General features: G+C 47.1%; 1 protein-coding gene across 1 annotated transcript in view; it reads left to right on the top strand.

The window, feature by feature from the left end:
• Nucleotides 1-18,840, top strand: part of LOC142250467 (interleukin-13 receptor subunit alpha-1-like) — a 110,277-nt gene extending 91,437 nt beyond the window's left edge. The window contains exons 8-11 of the mRNA XM_075322655.1: nucleotides 1,040-1,178; nucleotides 15,233-15,326; nucleotides 15,700-15,763; nucleotides 17,390-18,840. Of these exons, the coding sequence (XP_075178770.1) occupies nucleotides 1,040-1,178; nucleotides 15,233-15,326; nucleotides 15,700-15,763; nucleotides 17,390-17,476 (384 nt within the window). The 3' untranslated portion in view covers nucleotides 17,477-18,840. The remainder of the gene's footprint in view (nucleotides 1-1,039; nucleotides 1,179-15,232; nucleotides 15,327-15,699; nucleotides 15,764-17,389) is intronic.
• Nucleotides 18,841-21,291: the final 2,451 nt, after the last annotated feature.

Here is a 21,291-nt window from a genome sequence, read left to right as displayed (position 1 = left end):
AGCGTCCTTCAGAGGACTGGTAGTACGAAGTCTCTGGGGCCACAGGGTTCCAGGAGACAGTGCCGGAATCAGGTTCAGGTGCCGGGTTGGAACAACAGACGGGATCTGGGTCCAGCTGGGCGTGAAGGTTGAGGTCGCCGGGCGAAATCCAGGTGACGGGTTCGGACTGACAGGAGATGGCGGAATCTTCAGTACATGGTCACCGGGACACTTCCTGGGAGATCGGCACTCTGGGACCAGGTCAGGACGGCAGACGGACTCTGCAGAAGACACAGGGTTAATTGGGATGCAATGCACAGAGAGACCTGACATCTAGCTCAAGGAACACGTTGATCAGGCGCCGCCCACATGGAAAGGGAAGCCTTATATACCCTGTCCCAGTATCATGTCATATCCTGCTTCAGGAGTGCTGGGCTTATAAGTTAAGGTGAGGGGGCACGGCCCCGCCCTATACACATGCATGGGCCTCAGAATCAGAGCCAGACAACTCAGAGTCAGACACAAGGGACCAGGACGCAGAGGAGCATGAACGGGAGCGGCAGCCGTGATCAATGGGCACATGGACCGGATCAGTGGGTAAATAGTGGTGCCGGGACACCAAGACCGGATCAGTGGGTAAGAAGCGGTGCCGGTACACCGGTAGCGTGACAGTATGTGTGACACGTCCTAGCGATATTGTTCGCCATGGGTAACGATTTGCCCGTGACGCACAAACGACGGGGGCAGATGCGATCGCTAGCGATGTCGCAGCATGTAAGGCGGCCTTTGTTATTATTGTTGTTGTGTTTTGTTTTTGTTTAGAATATTTTTTTTCAATCTTGGATGGTCCATATAAATAAGTGAAAATGGGAAACAAATTCCAAGCATCTTTAGATATAGGCCCAAGTTGAATACGTTGTATAGATATATATCTGTTGTAATATAATATATAATATAAGATATAATGTAATATATATCTGTTGTAATCTGCAATTATTGTTTTTTTTATAAATTACTTTTTTAAATAATTATTCTGTTTATCAAATGTTTGTGATTTTAGGTAATAGATGACACAAGTAAGTTGATCCACCTCCCTAACAGTGAGGACACATGGGCAGTCAAAGTACGGGTTAAGTTATCAAAGTATGTAGCTGACCGTTCATATTGGAGTGACTGGAGTACAGAATGGAAAGTTCGAGGTAAGTTTAAGCATATATAACCGGTGACAAGGACATAACTAGAAAGGCTTTAGTTAATTTTTAAATGCCCCTCTAACCCAGTATGAACTATTAGGTCAGTCGACATGACACTATTTTTTTTTTTTTTGTCTGCGTAAATAATGTTTTAATTTGAAGCTGATTCACTGCAAGATTTGCCCCGTGCTAAATTTAAAAGGGTGCGATAACCAAGAAAGTATGAAAATATAACCAAGAGCGGTACTCACCGCTGGTATGTGAAAAATCAAATAGTACACGCCCCATATATACATTAATCACATTACTATGTCTTAAAGGGAACCTGTCACCAGATTTGGCGACTATAAGCTGCGGCCACCATCAATGGATTGTTATATACAGCATTCTAACATGCTGTATATAAGAACCCACGCTGCTGTGTAGAGCGTAAAAATCACTTTATAATACTCATCTAAGGGGCGGTGCAGACTGGTCGGATGGGTGTCTCCGTTCTCTGGGTACGGCGCCTCCTCTTTCAGCCATCTTTGTCCTCCTTCTGAAGCCTGGGTGCAAGACGCGTCCTACGTCATCCACACAGGTGGGCATTGAGGTCCTGCTCAGGCGCACTTTGATCTGCCCTGAGCAGGGCAGATCAAAGTATTGTAGTGCGCATGAGCGGGACCTCAATGCGGCTAGTGTGAATGATGTAGGACACGTCATGCACCCAGGCTTCAGAAGAATGAGGACAAAGATGGCTGAAAGAGGAGGCGCCATACCCAGAGAACGGAGACACCCATCCGACCAGTCTGCACCGCCCCTTAGGTGAGTATAATAAAGTGATTTTTGCCCTCTACACAGCGGCCTGGGCTCTTATATACAGTATGTTAGAATGCTGTATATAAGAGCCCACTGGTGGTGGCTGCAGCTTATAGTCGCCAAATCTGGTGACAGGTTCCCTTTAATAGTAAAAAGGAAGGAAAAACATAAAGGGGTAAAATAGACAAAAACAAAATATATTGTACATGCAAGTAAAAAACACAAAAAGCATATCTAAAATAGAACTGGACATAAATCATGTCGATCAATCACACTAATGAATCGTAGATTGTCTGTTTTGTAAATAATGGAGATCTTATTATTGAGTAACGCTGTCGGTATCCATCCATAATAGGAGCTTATTAATACCACAAACCTAAATTCTGTTTAGATATGTTTTTTGCCATTTTTACTTGTTGATGTAGAATTTTCTTTGCATGCATATTTCTTTTTGTCTGTTTTACCCTTTTCCCTTTTCCTTCCATTTCATTATTAACACATAGTAACAATGAACAATGAAAGTATATAAGGGGTATGTTTCTTGTTGGGGTGGCTAACGGGGGTCTGTGTAGCCGCTGTCAAGGTCCCATAGCTGCAGCACGGCCCGCCATTAACTCCTCACACCCCGGTCTCCACTCCAGTGTAACTTCATATATACAGTCCATCCATCCAATGACAAAATGACTTTGACACACAAGATCTTGCAATCACTGGAACTTTACTCTTTATCTTCACAACCACATCTCGCATCAAGCGAGCACCTCGCCGGGGTTCTCTTTAGGTTCCATTACTCAGTTCAATTTACCCTCCGACCGCTTCCCTGGCACTTGAAAGCACCACTAAGGCCCTCATCTCTTCCTTAGATATCACATATATGCGTGGCAGGCTCATCCTTTGCTCTCACGCCAGTTTCCACCCTACCTTTAGGGTCACACTAACCGTCAGTCTCTTGAAGGGAGTCGTTGGGAATTCTTGCCAGATAAACGGACACCAGTCAGACCATCAAGACTAAACCCGCTTCCAGGGGACATAGTTCTGTCAGTCCTTCCATGCACAGGACCCCACGTGTCCAGTGTCTGAGTTTTATCCTTAGGGTCTCGCCAAATCAATACTCTTTGCTTCTACTCTGTTGCTTCTTACTGGGGACTCTTCTGTCCTCTTCCTATCACCTTTTTATGTACTAATCCCCTTCTTGCAACCCTTTCCTACCTAAACGTACTAGGGAAGTGATTAAGCCACACTGCCACCTGGTGGCCACAGAACAAACAGCACTCAACTTTATGATACATCTATATTATGTCTGTTACCTCTGCGGGGGTGGCAGAGCCCTAGACCCCCTTACAGACCTAATAATGCAACAGCCAGAAGGAGCGTAGTTTGCAGGAAGCAGCTGTCGCTTTGTCATCCTTGTGTGTCTCCTCTTCTCATACATGCCACCCGTGGATCAGGCAGCCAGTGCCGTGACGACTGTTGCGGGGGTGACACAGGACTGTAGTTGCAGGTGAGGGGGGGTCTTCTGCTTCTACTCAGCAGTCCACCTTCGGTGGGCTGCATCCCAGCCACCTCCACAGAGCAGGGGGGTTGTTGGCAGTATTCCTGGATTGGTGTGTTGTCATTGAGTAGGTAAGCTGTGTCAGCACGTGCTCTCATGTGAGGTTGTGACATTATGGAAGGCCCAACAGCCAATCACCGCCAACTTCTTCTCTCTCCGCCTTAGGACGTATAACCAACCAAGATAAAGTGAAAGCTGCAGCTGCCACTCACTGGTCACTTATACACCTAAAAGTGGGAAAAGAGAAGCCGGCGGTGATTGGCTATGGTGCTCATGTGATGTAATAACCACATGTGAGCTGCAGGATAGCGAACGCAAACACCGCTGGAATGGGACCGGCAAGGGAGGTGAGTATAAGCTTTTTTATTTTAACAGGTGCAAACATGCGGAATGAGAAGGGATTATCCAAAAATTGAAGAACCCCTTTAAAGCAGTTGTTTGAACTTCGTGCAAAAGTTGGCAGTCACTATGTGAATGCAGATTGACAAAGTGGAACAGTGTGTCATGATTACTTGGTCTTCCCAATGCAAATGGCGGTCATGTGTCCACATATATGTGACGTGTATACTCACAGTCACATGCTGACTAGACTGATCCTGCTTCTCCGAATACAAGAAAAAGCATCTACTCAGCACGTAACTGCAAGTGGGCAAATTGCATGCCTCTGGTCACGTGAACGGCGCTCACACCAGAGATACCAGAATATCATGACAACATGCGAACTGCACGTTGTCATGTTTTACCAGTGTGCAGGTACAAGAGGAACTGCAGACTTTTGTCCAAAGCTCTGACAACCCCTTCTGTGAGATTTCAGGGGAATTTGGCAATACCCTGGACTTTTGGCAACTCATCTGAAAGGTCTCCCACTTTCTGAAAGCCTCCCAGATCTTCCAGGAAAGTTGGCATGTTTTATTATACCTGTATACACACACACGCACACATGTATGTATATCTCACAAAAATGTATTGATATTTGACTTTAAAGTGAAATGGAATTGATTTACATTTATGGAAAATGTAAAAAGTTTACGATAGAGTGATATTTTATCATGAAAGTAAAGAAGGACATTTATATACAAGCAGCAATGGTGATTTCATTATTTCAAACAATTTATTGACACAAAAGCTGACAACAGTGGAGGATATACCCCTCAAAATGTCAGCATCTCAATAACTTGTTATGTGGCCTTGATCATCAATTACAGCTGACAACAACGCCTCTTGCTGGTCACAAGTGGAGTTATTGTCTGCCAAGGCTTAGAATCCCACTCTTTTTGAAGGGCGGCCCTCAGGTCATTGAGGTTCTGGGGTACAGAATTACCGCCTCTACGCAGCGACTCAGCTCATCTCATAGATTTGCTGTGGGATTTAGGTAGGGAAAAAGTGCAGCCGCTCCTTTGAGGTCCCCCAGTCTCCAGCAGCCGTTGCCTAATGATTAGACAACGATGAGCTGGAGTATTGTCATCCATGAAGATTAAATTAGGCCGGTGTTCATGCAGAGGCACAATGACTGGATTAATGATGTTATTCCAGTAGTAGGAGCTGTCACTGCACCAGTCACACAATGTAGGGCAATTCTGCATTGACTAAACACACCGGCTCACGCTCTAACACCACCACCACCGCCGCCAAAGGCTCGTCTGGTGACAACAGTGACTGATGCATAGCGCTCTCCTTGATGTCTCCAACATAATTGACTGCCATCATCTTTGCTCAGCGTGAATCAACTTTCATCAGTGAACAACATAGTAACAGGAACTGCAGAAAAGAAAAGCGCAATAGGGTCTTAACCGATAAAAACACTTGTGTGTAAAAGTAAAATCCACTCACCTATAGCGGTTGTGCCAGTCACAACCCCTATAATATGGGGAGATAAGGTATGCACACCAGTGACTATGGAAGGGGAATACATGGAATAGCAGAAACTGCTGTGTGAATACTGACATGAAAAATTCAATAGCTATTTGTTAGAATGAAATGTGAAAAATGGAACCTGCATTACTGCCATGAATATATGAATAAAGAGAAATTTAGCTACTGAATTGATCAATGCAGAAGAGCCCCAACACTACGCCAAAGTATTTCTCTACGTTGGGGTCCCTAGCTTGTGTGTGTCCTCTCATGCAGTTAAAAAACTTACCGTGTATGGGACGCTGAGACCCAGGCTATATATGCGTATAATGTGGATTGGCAATAGGTGTGTATGGGGAGGGTTCACAAACGAAAAACTACTAACATTAAGGAATAACGTTTGGAACTCCATTCTATGTCTGAACTGGGTGCAAAAAACCTAAAAAACATCACTATGGGGAGATAAGGTATGCACACCAGTGACTATGGAAGGGGAATACATGGAATAGCAGAAACTGCTGTGTGAATACTGACATGAAAAATTCAATAGCTATTTGTTAGAATGAAATGTGAAAAATGGAACCTGCATTACTGCCATGAATATATGAATAAAGAGAAATTTAGCTACTGAATTGATCAATGCAGAAGAGCCCCAACACTACGCCAAAGTATTTCTCTACGTTGGGGTCCCTAGCTTGTGTGTGTCCTCTCATGCAGTTAAAAAACTTACCGTGTATGGGACGCTGAGACCCAGGCTATATATGCGTATAATGTGGATTGGCAATAGGTGTGTATGGGGAGGGTTCACAAACGAAAAAACTACTAACATTAAGGAATAACGTTTGGAACTCCATTCTATGTCTGAACTGGGTGCAAAAAACCTAAAAAACATCACTATGGGGAGATAAGGTATGCACACCAGTGACTATGGAAGGGGAATACATGGAATAGCAGAAACTGCTGTGTGAATACTGACATGAAAAATTCAATAGCTATTTGTTAGAATGAAATGTGAAAAATGGAACCTGCATTACTGCCATGAATATATGAATAAAGAGAAATTTAGCTACTGAATTGATCAATGCAGAAGAGCCCCAACACTACGCCAAAGTATTTCTCTACGTTGGGGTCCCTAGCTTGTGTGTGTCCTCTCATGCAGTTAAAAAACTTACCGTGTATGGGACGCTGAGACCCAGGCTATATATGCGTATAATGTGGATTGGCAATAGGTGTGTATGGGGAGGGTTCACACCCTGGTTGCACCCAGTTCAGACATAGAATGGAGTTCCAAACGTTATTCCTTAATAATACAACCCCTATAATAGCCATAAAGGTGCTCAGCTGCAACTCCCCAATGTAGGCAATTCAGGTATACAGAAGAAAATGGGATTTTTGCAGCGCTCACACCACAATGCTCGTATCAAAGGACTCAGCCCTCTTCATCAGGACAGCAGACCAAATTAAATAAAAATAGTCATTTTTTTATGTTCTTTTGGTCTGCTGTCCTGATGAAGAGTGCTGAGTCCCTTGAAACGCATTGACCTGTACCTACATGGAATAAAAAAGACATAAATTAAATCCATACAAGCATTGTGGTTTGAGCGCGGCAAAAATCCCATTTTCTCCTGTATATCTGTGAACAACACTGAGGCCCACTAGTCCCTCTTAGATGACGCCCGTACCTGATGGTGTGGTCAGGTACCTTGGCAGGTCGTCTAGCATGCAGACCACACTGATGTAAATGGTTTATAATGGTCTGATGTGACACTTGGGTGCCTCTCACCTCCCTTAAATATGCCTGGAGTTGTGTGACATTTATCATCTGGTTCCAAAGGGCAGTGTCCACAATGAAGAGGTCATCAGTATGTAATGTGGCCAAAGGACGTCCACTTCTCTGCCTTTCTGTGACTTTTCCAGTCTCTCTGTATCTCTCTACAACCTCCTGATGACACTCTGTGACACTCTAAGCTCAGTGGCCACTTCCATCTGAGAACATCCTGCTAAAAGCCTCACAAATGGCGCGGTATTGCTGATCTATTTAGGTGTCGTCTTGGTCTTATAATGTCAAAGTGGGAACACCATGATGAGGAGGACTGTTTAATACCAATCATAACTGAACACTGAAATTTATTGGTTGATTCTTTTTTTTTTGTTTCAAAATTTTGTATTAATCGCTAATAAAGAATCAAGTTGTGTTATGTTACGAGGGGGACCCGGGGAAGCGTGCCAAGATGGAGAATGGACAGCTTCCGCCGGTCAAGGTCCACTGTGCGGTGTAAGGGACCGCTGCTATGGTGGGTGAAGAGTGAGCGGGTTGCTGCTAGCGATCGTCTGGAATGTCACAGATGATCTATGTACACCGGTCTGCCCTAACCCGTGAGGGTTGTATGGCAGGGATCACACGGCTCGGTGTACCTGTTGCACGGGGAAGCACAGAGGTGCCCACGCACGTGTGCCAGTGGAAGTCACGAGAATATGGCACGAGGGTAGCACAGAGGTGCCCACGCACGTGTGCTTTCAATAACCAGGTGAGTCCGGTGGAGACTCGAGGAGCTCACCTGGAACAGGAACACGGCCTGTCAAAGGAGCTACTGCCGGAGCAGCAAGGCAGGGACACGGCCTGCAAACCAGGTGCTGCCTAAGCAGCAAGGGCCAAGCCCACAGAAGACGATAATGCCTGAGCAGTGGCGTGGCAGCACGCTGCCAGACATCCAAACATAGAAGGACGGTCGCGCGCCGCCATGATGGCAGGAGGAGCTTTTAAGGAGGTGTAGCTCCAGCCAAGGGCGGGCGCGAGGCGGAGATGACGGATTTGACCCAATCAGGATCCACGACATCCCAGCCTGGCCAGTCAGGATTCACCACGTCACCAGCCTTGTCATCAAGCCGTGTGACGTCAGTGGGCGAATCAGGATCCACCAAGCATAGCACATGCTCACCCTCCTGCCTCTGGGAAATAGAGGCGGGATCCTCGGTCTCATAATGTGTAGAGATAACGGGAGTCTCACTGCTTCCCTGAACAGCAAACCTCTGCACATTGCGCAACCTCACAGACCTTCGAGGCTGCTGAGCAGGAGGAGCTGCGGCAGGCAAGAAATGGGAGACCGCCTCATCTCTTGCAACAGGAGTACCACTAGGTGTCACCCTCGTGCTGCCTCTCTGAGGAGGTCTCTCCTGCACTCTGTGCAGTCTGGCAGACCTTCGGCGCTGGTGAGCAGGAGCGCTCGTGGCAGGCAAGGAGACTGTCTCATTCCTTGCCACAGGAGAGCCACGAGGTGTAACATTAGGCCCCCCCCCTGCCCGTGCTCGAAGGCCGCTATCAACCCCGGAGCGCGGATATGATCCTCCAACTCCCAGGATCTATGCTCCGGACCATGACCGGCCCACTCCACGAGGTAGTACCTCTTGCCCTGTATGACTTTTGTCTCCACAAGTTTTGCCACCTCAGGGTCGTCGGACGGGGAGTCTGTTTGAGCCAGCAGGGACCCCGAGAATTTATTAAGTCGTACGGGTTTCAGGAGGGACACGTGAAAGGTGTTGGCTATAGCCCAGCGTGGAGGGAGCTGGAGTCGGTATGCCACCGGGTTTACCTGCTGTAGTACCTTAAACGGACCCAGATACCTAGGGGCGAATTTGGCTGCCTGTACCCGTAGGTTAACATTCTTAGAGGACAGCCATACTAGGTCACCAGGGGCGAAGGATGGTGCAGAGCGACGGCGGACATCAGCCGTTGTCACCATCCGGTCTTTAGCCCTCTTAAGAGCCTCTTGGGTGTCATCCCAGATCTCCCGGGCCTTGGTCGCCCAATCCTCCACTCTAGTATCGGGTGACGTAATGGGCATCGGAACCGGGATTCTGGGATGTTGTCCGTTATTGAGTTGAGTAGGAACGGAGTCTGGCCAGAGGATTCATGGACCGAATTGTTAATGGCAAATTCGGCCCAAGGAAGGAGGTTAGCCCAGTTGTCGTGATGCGCGGAGATAAAATGGCGGAGGTAAGTTACCAAGGTTTGATTAGTCCTCTCCACTAGTCCATTGGTCTCGGGATGGTATGCAGAGGAGATGTTCAGCTCTATCTGCAGGAGCTTACAGAGCTCTCTCCAGAAGCGAGACGCGAACTGGGGACCTCGGTCGCTCACCACCTTGTCAGGCATGCCATGCAACCTAAATACATGCCGAATGAACAAGGTGGCGAGAGCACGTGACGTCGGGAGTCGTGGGAGAGGCACCAAGTGGACCATTTTAGAGAAGTGGTCCGTGATGACCCATACGACCTTGTGCCCTGCTGACTTGGGCAGATCTCCCAGGAAGTCCATCCCTACCACTTCCCAGGGACGATCCGGCACTGGCAGTGGGTGAAGAAGACCTGCCGGTCTCTGCCGGGACGGCTTATTCCGAGCACACGACATACAGGCTCCCACATATTCCTGTATGTCCTGGGGTAGTCTCGGCCACCAATAATGCCTGGTCACCAGGTCTCTGGTCCTTTTGACCCCAAAGTGAGCCCCGACCTTGGAGGCATGGGCCCACGATAGTACCTCGTTCCGTAGTTCAGGAGGAACGAGGGTTTTGCCAGGTGGCACCTGGTCCAAAGAAGTGGGAGTGACCATCCTCAAGCTGTCCGGGGGTAGTATAAGACGAGGCTCCTCCTCGTCCTCCTCCAACACAACCATACAACGTGACAAGGCATCGGCCCGTACATTCTTCTCACCGGCCAGGTGGCGGATAATAAAGCGGAACCGGGAGAAGAATAAAGACCAACGGGCCTGCCTTGGGTTCAGGCGTTGTGCTGTCCGGAGGTATGTGAGGTTTTTGTGGTCAGAAAATACCTCAAATGGATGCTTCGCACCCTCCAGGAGATGCCGCCATTCCTGGAATGCTAGTTTCATCGCCAGTAACTCCCTATCCCCTATGGAGTAGTTCCTCTCGGCCGGAGAAAAGGTCTTGGAGAAAAAGAAACAAGGATGCTTCCTTCCTCGTTCGTTTTTCTGGTACAGGACTGCACCTGCACCGACCGAAGAGGCGTCTACCTCCAGTAGGAAGGGTTTGGAGATGTCTGGACGATGAAGGATGGGAGCTCTGGAGAAGTGAGTTTTGAGAGTGTGAAATGCCTCTACCGTTTCTCGTGTCCATGCTTTGGGATTAGCGCCCTTGCGGGTAAGGGCAATGATGGGTGCTGCCACCGTCGAGAAGTTGGGAATGAACTGGCGATAATAATTGATAAACCCCAAGAATCGCTGGATCGCCTTCAGCGAGCGGGGCTCAGGCCAGTTCATCACTGTCTCCAACTTCCCCGGATCCATTGCTAACCCCTGACTGGACACGATGTACCCCAGGAACGGCAAGGATTCCCGTTCAAAAACGCACTTTTCCAGCTTAGCATATAGCGAATGGGTGCGGAGCCTCTTAAGTACTCGGATGACATCCCTCCGATGGGTGGTAAGATCGGGTGAGAAGATAAGAATGTCATCCAGGTATGCAACCACGGAAAGATACAAATCCCGGAAAATGTCATTCACAAAGTCTTGAAATACGGCGGGGGCATTGCAGAGTCCGAAGGGCATTACTAGATACTCGTAGTGACCGTCCCTGGTGTTAAAGGCGGTCTTCCACTCATCGCCCTTTCGGACTCGCACTAGATTATACGCCCCGCGTAGATCCAGCTTTGTGAAGACCTTTGCCCCGCGGAATCGATCAAATAGCTCAGTAATGAGGGGCAAAGGGTATTTGTTCTTGATCGTGATTGCATTTAATCCCCTGTAATCGATACAGGGGCGCAGATCCCCTTCCTTCTTCTGCACAAAAAAGAAACCTGCACCAGCCGGTGAAATAGACTTGCGAATGAACCCCTTCGCCAGGCTGTCCTGAATATATTTGGACATAGCCTCCGTCTCTGGAGCAGAGAGTGGATACACTCTGCCCCTAGGGGGCTCGGAGCCTGGCTTCAGGTCTATTCGGCAATCATATGGCCGGTGGGGAGGAAGAGTATCTGCGGCCCTTTTTGAAAAGACATCCCTGTAGGCCTCATAAGGTGTCGGTAAACCCGGCCCCCCTGTATTCTCTGAGGACCCAACCGACCTAATGGTAGTGGGTGGTTCGGTAGTCACGAGGTGCTCTCTACAGGATCCTGCCCAGGATGAGATCTCCCCTGTTGCCCAGTTGAGTATAGGAGCATGCTGTCTCAACCAGGGAAGGCCCAGTAGGATCTCATCCGTCCCCCCTGGAAGCACCAGGAAGGACACCTGCTCATGGTGTCCCGGTGGTACATCCATCCTGAGAGGGATAGTGATCTGGGTGATAGGATCGAGTAGTATGGACCCGTCGACTACCCGGACCCTGAGTGGCTTGGGCAACAGAACCAGGGGAACTGAGTATCGGGTTGCCAGGGAGGTCGAGATGAAATTGCCTTCAGCGCCTGAGTCCAAGCAAGCCAGGGCAGAGAAGAGAGTAGTGCCGAACTGCAACTGGGCGCTGATAGTCAACCTAGAGGGAGAGGTAGCGTCTAGAGTCCCCCCTCTGATAGAAACTAGACGCTGTCTTTTCCCGACGGTTTGGGACATCGGGTAGCTATGTGTCCCCTCTGCCCACAGGAAAAGCAGATGACACCAGACCGAGAACCTGGGGTAGAGGAGACCGCTTTGGACACCTCCATTGACTCCACGGAGTCGCCTACAGAGCTGGCTGGGAGACCTGTCTGGTGGAAGACGGGAGCCAGACGCTTTTTAGGCCTTGAGGACGTGGGTGCTAAGAGACCTCGAGCCTCCGCTCTGCCTGGCGGATGTCTATGCAAGAGGCAACCACAATCAAGGACTCTAAAGTAGCAGGCACCTCACGCGTGGCCAGTGCGTCTTTGACGAACCCTGCCAGGCCCTCCCAGAACACAGGGACAAGGACCTTATCCGGCCAGTCCAGCTCTGCGGCAAGTGTCCTAAAGTGTACGGCAAAGTCCCCGACTGAAGCGGACCCTTGCCGAAGTCGTAGGAGGCGCAGCGCGGAGTCGTGGGTGACTTGAGGCCCGAGGAACACCATTCTCATGGCCCCAAGATAGGCTGCTAAGTTATTCACCACCCGATCTCCGCGCTCCCACAACGGCGTGGACCACTTCAGCGCTCTGCCTGTGAGCAGGGACTGGACGAAGGCTACCTTCGCCTTCTCGGTAGCGTAAAGAGTCGCGGACAGCTCTAAGTAGGTGGTGACCTGGTTTAAAAAGCCACGGCACTCGGAGCTGTCCCCGCTAAAGCGCTCTGGAAGCGCAAGGCGAGAAGACCTTCCGCCCAATAGCACAGCCTGGGTAGCCGCCTGGGTGGCGACTGTCGTCAGAGTAGTCTTGTCGGAGGAAGACTGCTCCACTGCTGCCAATCGTGATTCCAACTGCTGCACATAACGCAGCAACTGCTGCTGCTCTTCAGCCATAGCCAGACCTTTGGCGCGACCGTAATGTTACGAGGGGAACCCGGGGAAGCGTGCCAAGATGGAGAATGGACAGCTTCCGCCGGTCAAGGTCCACTGTGCGGTGTAAGGGACCGCTGCTATGGTGGGTGAAGAGTGAGCGGGTTGCTGCTAGCGATCGTCTGGAATGTCACAGATGATCTACCGTGTTTCCCCGAAAGTAGGACCCCCCCGAAAGTAAGGCAGGGTGGGGGTTTCGGGGGGGTCCGCCAATGTAGGGCACCCCCCGATTGTAAGGCAGGGTAGCGGGGGGGGGCCGGGGAATGTAAGGCCGCCTATGGGTGGGGGTCCCTGGGGAAAGTACAGGAACTTACCGCTGTTCCCTCGCTCCATCCAGGCCTTCTCCAGTCTCGTGCCACCCGTGGTCCGCCTCCGGTGAATGGCCCCCGCAAGGCTCCCTGCTGGCCATCAGCTCGAGCTGTGATTGGCCAGTCAGCCGGCTCGCAGCTGATTGGCCCTCAGCTCGAGCTGCGATTGGCCAGTCAGCCGGCTCGCAGCTGATTGGCCGAATCAGCCGGCTCGCAGCTGATTGGCCGAAATCAGCCGCGACGTCACCGCCTGCAGGCTCGCTCCGATTGGTCCAGCGTCCCCGGCATCCGAATCGTCAGCCCGGCACAAGTAACGGTAAGTTCCGAAACTGTGTCTGTGTGTGTGTGTGTGTGTGTGTGTGTGTGTACGGTATGTGTATGGGTGCTGTATGGGGCTGTATGTGTCAGTGTGTGTGTGTGTGTGTGTGTACGGTACCGGTACGATATGTGTGGGTGCCGTGTGGGGCTGTACCGGTACCGTATGTGTCAGTGTGTGTGGTGGCAGAGTGGGGGGCAGAACCACTGTATGGGGAGGCTGCAGGGGGGAGGATGGGGTGGATGCCTGATCCCAAACAATGGGGAGGCTGCAGGGGGGAGGAAGGGGTGGATGCCTGATCCCAAACAATGGGGAGGCTGCAGGGGGGAGGAAGGGGTGGATGCCTGATCCCAAACAATGGGGAGGCTGCAGGGGGGAGGAAGGGGTGGATGCCTGATCCCAAACAATGGGGAGGCTGCAGGGGGGAGGATTGTCATTTTTTTTCCAATGTAAGGCCTCCCCCGAAAGTAAGGCAGGGTGGGACTTTTGGGGGTAAAATTAATGTAAGACAGGGCCTTACTTTCGGGGAAACACGGTATGTACACCGGTCTGCCCTAACCCGTGAGGGTTGTATGGCAGGGATCACACGGCTCGGTGTACCTGTTGCACGGGGAAGCACAGAGGTGCCCACGCACGTGTGCCAGTGGAAGTCACGAGAATATGGCACGAGGGTAGCACAGAGGTGCCCACGCACGTGTGCTTTCAATAACCAGGTGAGTCCGGTGGAGACTCGAGGAGCTCACCTGGAACAGGAACACGGCCTGTCAAAGGAGCTACTGCCGGAGCAGCAAGGCAGGGACACGGCCTGCAAACCAGGTGCTGCCTAAGCAGCAAGGGCCAAGCCCACAGAAGACGATAATGCCTGAGCAGTGGCGTGGCAGCACGCTGCCAGACATCCAAACATAGAAGGACGGTCGCGCGCCGCCATGATGGCAGGAGGAGCTTTTAAGGAGGTGTAGCTCCAGCCAAGGGCGGGCGCGAGGCGGAGATGACGGACTTGACCCAATCAGGATCCACGACATCCCAGCCTGGCCAGTCAGGATTCACCACGTCATCAGCCTTGTCATCAAGCCGTGTGACGTCAGTGGGCGAATCAGGATCCACCAAGCATAGCACATGCTCACCCTCCTGCCTCTGGGAAATAGAGGCGGGATCCTCGGTCTCATAATGTGTAGAGATAACGGGAGTCTCACTGCTTCCCTGAACAGCAAACCTCTGCACATTGCGCAACCTCACAGACCTTCGAGGCTGCTGAGCAGGAGGAGCTGCGGCAGGCAAGAAATGGGAGACCGCCTCATCTCTTGCAACAGGAGTACCACTAGGTGTCACCCTCGTGCTGCCTCTCTGAGGAGGTCTCTCCTGCACTCTGCGCAGTCTGGCAGACCTTCGGCGCTGGTGAGCAGGAGCGCTCGTGGCAGGCAAGGAGACTGTCTCATTCCTTGCCACAGGAGAGCCACGAGGTGTAATAGTGTTAGCTTCTTAAATTTTTGATTCTTTGATCAAACACCTGCTGTAAATTTTTCCATTAAGCTCCGTGTTAGAGAACAGCAAGTTGTGGGAAAAGTACTGAAACATTGAACAGTTGGACATGAGCATCCAAAAGTTTAGAGAAGGTCACATTAGGTTCACCTGAAAAGGTTAGAGGGCATCTTAGGATCATCCTGAAATTTCACCCAAAATACACATCACACACATTAATTCGTATTCTATGCGCAGAATATATGGACCTTCCAAAAGTACCTGTAGTTAATAGATTACTGATCTGGCTCTTTCCTACCATTTTGCAGGCAAAAACAAGAATACAACATCTTTTTTGCTACTCATCCTAATTCCAGTTGCTGTTATCATCATGGCAGTCATTCTACTTGTCTACCTGAAAAGGTAAAAAGCTCTATTTCTGTTTTTTCATTTTAATATCCAATCTAAGAATGTTTGACTGTTTTGCTCCAGGTGCACCACAATATGGTACAGCGGTATATGGATACTGCAATGTATTATGGAGCACCTTACAGACATTGTCACCACTTACTGTCCCCATTGGGGCTCACAGTCTAAATTTCCTATCACTATGTCTTTGGAGGGTGGGCAGAAACCCACACAAACACAGGGAGAACATTCAAACTCCTTGCAGATGTTATCCTATTGTCCCTAGCTTTGATGCTGAGTGTTTTTCTTTTTTTCCAAAACATGTTTGTAGAGTTTTCTACTTATAATAAATTTTTTTTTGCGTATTTATCATCTGGAATTTCCATAGGTTGAAGATTTTGATTTTTCCTCCAATTCCTAACCCTGGGAAGAGATTTCAAAATGATCTACAGGTAAGATTTGAGTGTAGTAAACTGTTTTCAGCAGTCACATCTGTCATTAAATAGGATAATGAGTACAGATGTTATAGTTTTTTGCCTTTTTTAGGACCTTTCACAATTTGTGAACTTCTAACCTGTGTATTTCTGCACATAGAGAGCAAAAAAAATGGAATAAAATTTTGTATACAAGCAATGTCTATGAACCTCTCCACGTTGACCATTAAATAGCAACACCCTAGAAGAAGGAAAAAATGAGCAAATACCATAAAAATAAGTAGATAAATAGCAATAATGCATGTAAATAAAATAGGGCACTTAGTTAACATTATTTAAAAAACAAAACGTAAAAGTCATCCATCAATGTAAAGGTGACCCATAACAGGACGGTCTTAGCATCTAATATTAAAAACCTTATAATATGTCCAGTGACGTAAATGTAAATAGGGATTGAGTAGGACTAGGGCCAAACATGGACACCCAGCAATGAGAAGTTTCCCATTGCTTGTTGTCCATGTTTGGCACTGGTACTGCTCAATCCTTACGTCACTGGAGATATTATAAGGTTTTAAATATTAGATGCTAGGACTATTCCGATGTAGGTCACCTTGACGTGGTGGGATGGCTTTTACTTTTTTTTGTTTTTATCAAAATAATGTTAAAAAATTTCCTATTTTATTTGATGCACTATTCTGATTTACTTTTTTTTTTTTTTTAGGAATTTGCTCATTTTTGCTTTTCTCTTGGGTGTATTTCTGCACATAATAGAAGGAATGTAGAGAATTTTTTCTTTTCCTTTTTTTCCCTCCGTTGTGGAGATACAGGCCACATAAATAACTGACGTCAAAGAGGGCCGACTAATCTGGTGAAACAATGCCCCTTCGACTAGTCAAGGCCCTAATTAGCATAGGAACAGAGCAGTTTATAAGTTGTTTTCTTAAACATTGATATGAGTGACTAGTGTTATACAGGGCTGATTAGGGAGGGAATTTGGGCATACAAGGTTGAATGCTGTGGGGTTGGATGATATAGGGGACCGGATGGGTTACCTTTAAAAAAATCAAAAACTTTAAGCTTTCCTTAATACTGTCAGGAAATGGGCCCATGTAGGTACACAGAAAACTCCCAGGTAAGGGCAGGAAAAAAGGAAGAAAAAATCCAGCGCCTTCTGAAAGTCCCAAAAAATTGTATTTAAATTAAAAATCCATTTATTGAAGAACAAATTAAAATCCAAGAATGTGACATTACAAATTGAAGGAAAGGAAACATGAAACCTTACGCGTTTCGGACCAAAAACAGCTCCTTATTCATAAATGGATTTTCAATTTAAATACAATTTTTTGGGACTTTCATCAGTTGGATTTTTTCTTCATTTTTTTCCTGTAATTTAAAAGTACATGTGCTGCAAAAAATGTTTATAGTAAAGTGTTGTAAGGGGGGGACATGTTTTTGTAAGTCAAAACCTAAATATAGAATTGATAGGAATCATTAAATAGTTTTTCTCTCTGTGGGTTCCAAATAGTGACGTTTTAATATATTTTTTTTAATAATTGTAATAAATAGTTTATCGACCAATAATGATTCAGAGACTATTCCTAATAACATACATCATCGTTGAAAACTTCTCTTTTCTCTCTTCAGCGTTGGCTAAAGAGTGAACGACCTACAAATGTCTGTGATGAACCAGAGAAGGAGGATATAAGTCCAGTGTCTTTGCTTGAAGCTTAAATTCAGTTTTCCAAGTGGATTTTTTTTTTGTTTCTTATTTAATGAAATGAAAATATGCAAACAATATCTTGACATTTCACTTGTTTCATACAAAGCGGAACCTTTTGAGCCAAGTGATACTCATCATGTTATATTGCCCAGAAGATAAGATAAGCTGCTGTTGAAAAAGACTTGTAAAGTTTTCTAAGTATGGGCTACCCAATATGGGGTGCGACAAGTCACACACTGGAACCTGGAACCTGAATATTAAAACGTTGCTACAACAAGGAAGCGTTAGTGATGAGCGAGTGGAGTGTTACCATGCTCGGGTACTCGTTAAGAGTAGATGGATGCCCTTCTCTGTCTTGAGGGAGAGACATAGGATCCCGGCCACGACCTACTTCGCATACGCACAGATAAGACATCTAGCTCTTTCTTCCATAAGATCTCCAACATTCTCCAAACCCACCTGGTTTGAGAGCCTCTGCAGGGGACTGATATCAAGGATTTACGGTATCCTCGCCTCCCATGCAGAAATCCGGCACTCGTACATGGTCAATTGGGAGATATTACTGGGATGGGAACTCCCAAATTCACTTTGGCAGATTATCTGTGAAAAAGCATCAAAAACGTCGTTGTATACAGCTCATAAGGAAAATCAGTATAAGAGCCTGATGCATTGGTATCACACCCAGGATGTCCTACATAGATTCTTCCCTACAATGTCTGATTCCTGATGGAGGTATATGAGAGGGGTGGGGACTCTACCCCACATCTTCTGGGAATATGGAGCCCTCACAACCTTTTGAAGGGGAGTGGGAGACTTGATTCACAAGGTCCTAAACCTTAGGGTTGGCTTGGACCCGATTACTTATATACTTAACGTTCCTCTGAAAGTGGTAGCTAAAGATGGGATGTGGGTTGATCCCACATATCGCTACATTGGCAAAATGTCTTATAGTCCTGCATTGGAAAAAAAAACGCCCCGCCCTCTCTTCAGGATCTAGAGACCAAGATTCGGGATACAAGAAGGACGGAATACCTTACCACCTCCATTAATAATTGTCTGGATTCTATAAAGAAAGTAGGGATCCTATGTGATTCGTACTTGGCCAACTGAATGATAAAGGCCAGGCTGTTGGGCCCTTTTGCTGTGAACTATACTGTAAATATGATACACGCACTTCCCTCCCCCCCCCCCCAATTTGACACCATACCCCATGTTTCTTTTTCCCCCAGTGATGTTCCTGTAATGTATCTCCCATTGTAGGTTCTTATATTTTCAATATCTGTAAAAGTTCCCTGGGATCTTTTATATTTTGGTCTGTGGAAACTCCTTAATTAGTAACTAGTGATGATTGAACACTACCATGATCGGCTGCTCAATACTCATCAAGGGTGAAAAAGCTGAAAGAAAATGGGTTAAATCATTGTGCTGCCATACAGAAGATAATGCGAGGTTCAATTGAAGACAAGGTGATCTTTCTGCTACGCGTTTTGGAGCTAAGTGTTCCTTCTTCAGGACAAATAACAGGATGGGCCCTATTTTGCACCTCTTGTCTCTCCAGCTCCCACATATCACAGTACTCGTTAAGAGCAGTTGGACGCTCGGATGGACACGAGTCCAGTACCCGACTATAATGGAAGTGAATGAGGGACTCAAGCATTTTTCCAGGAAATCTTCCGGAAAATACTCAAGTCCCCCATTCACTTCCATTATACTCGGGTACTCGAATTGTGTCCATCCGAGCGTCCAACTGCTCTTAACAAGTACTGTGATATGTGGGCTCTGGAGAGACAAGAGGCGCAAAATAGGGCCATTCTGTGATTTTGTCCTGAAGAAGGAGCACTTAGCTCCAAAACGCGTAGAAGAAAAATTACCTTGTCTTCAATTGAGCCTCACATTATCTTCTGTATGGCAGCACAATGATTTAACCCCTTTTTTCCACCTTTTTCATCCTTAATGAGTACTGAGCAGCCGAGCATGGTAGTGGTCAATCATCAAGGTGTTGTCCCAAAACAACCTGACACTGGCACCGCTAATGGTGCAATGTCAGACTGTATAAGACACATCCCATTTGACATGGTGACACCAAGATGTTACTTGGTTAGTGTATAAATATCTAGATGGAATAACAGAGGACCAGCACTAGCATTATAATGTTTCAGAATTAATACATTTTGGGGAATACTAGTGTCTGCTAAAATAACATTTCAGGAGTGATAACACATCTTCTTAAGAAAGCAAATTTTGACATCAATGTAGATATAATCTGTAAACTGTATGTATATACAGTATGTGTGTGTATATATATATATATATATATATATATATATATATATATATATATATATGTATATGTGTGTGTATATGTGTGTGTGTGTGTGTGTGTCTGTGTGTGCTCTTCTTTTTACCTCATCTTATGATTTATAAAGGTTTATTCCCATGATTTGAAGGGGCTCAAAATTAATTTTAAAGTTGATTTTAATCAATAGATCTTGGAATAATAATCATTTCCACAATTGGATGTGTTTAAAAAAAATGTCCCTGTGCTGAGATAATCTCATATATGTGTCTCTTCTATGTACTGTGTAATGGCCGTGTCTGACCGTACAGGAACAGGATCTGATCATACCACATCTCCTGGAGGGGGGAGGAAGTAAAATAGTATACAAACATGACAGCACAGAATCACAGCTGATTCTTTCTGTGATGTAAAACATTTCCCTGCCGGTTTTTAAAATATGTTTTTGTTTACCTTAAAGAAAGAATTATTTGTGATCATGTGTTGTAATGTTTGGATACTCTTGTGTCCTCCCCTGCCCAGGAGATGTGGTATGATAAGACCATGTCCCTGTACGGTCAGACACGGCCATTATGCAGCACATAGCAGGGACACATATATAAGATTATCTCAGCACAGGAACATTTTTTTTTTAAACACATCTATCATGATCCAGGTCGGCTTTTCCTTGCTGCTGGTTTCACCCCACTCCAGCCTGGTCATGTTAGGGGTTAACTTCCCTTGCCTCGTTCTGGATCCCAGGACACTATATCTTGCCTCTCTACCTATGGCTCAGTGCCAGTGATATTTCTGCCTTGCAGCTTGTATACTGGCTCTGGTGAGAGTTCCCAATCTGTCCTGCCTCCCTGCTACTGTGTCGTGACTTGCACCCTCCCCCTGTTCGTCTGTCTGTCCTGGTCCCTGAATTCCCGCTCCTGTCTGTGTTTTGTGTTTGCCTCTGCATACCTGATCTCCCGGCTTCCAACTCGGTTCTGTTTTTTGACCTGATTTTGATACTCCCCTTGCAGTGAATTGACTTTTCTGGCTTGACCCTGACTGTTTGACTACTCTATTGCCCCCTGGTGGTTTGCCTGTTAACTGCCTGCTGAAGTTACTCTGCTGTACTTCAGCTGCCTTTCTGTTACAGCATGACTTTGTCTCTCCTTCACTACTCTGCTGCCACCTAGTGGGGAATATGCTGTACTACGTCTTACTAGCCCTTTGTACGCGATAACATCCATTTGTGGAAATTATTATTATTCCAAGATGTATTCATTAAAATGAACTTTGTTCGTGGGGAAAACCCCTTTAACCTTATCATCTATCCAAAGTAGAGTTCAAAACTTGAAGATCGGTGGGCTCTGGAATGTTACGCTGGTGCCTGATACTGCAAAGCGGACAGGTCCTCTTCCACCTTACAGTTACCTGGGCCCACTGTTACCCACAGGATAGGTAATAATGTGTATATTTTGGGTGCTCTACTGCTGGCACTTCCACTGCTCCTAAAGGTCCCCAAACTATCAACTGATGCCACCGATATCAGGCAGGTTT

This window comes from Anomaloglossus baeobatrachus, chromosome 9 (assembly GCF_048569485.1).
Source record: "Anomaloglossus baeobatrachus isolate aAnoBae1 chromosome 9, aAnoBae1.hap1, whole genome shotgun sequence".
In the NCBI taxonomy this organism is placed as follows: domain Eukaryota; kingdom Metazoa; phylum Chordata; class Amphibia; order Anura; family Aromobatidae; genus Anomaloglossus; species Anomaloglossus baeobatrachus.
This window is presented reverse-complemented; position numbering and strand designations above follow the sequence as displayed.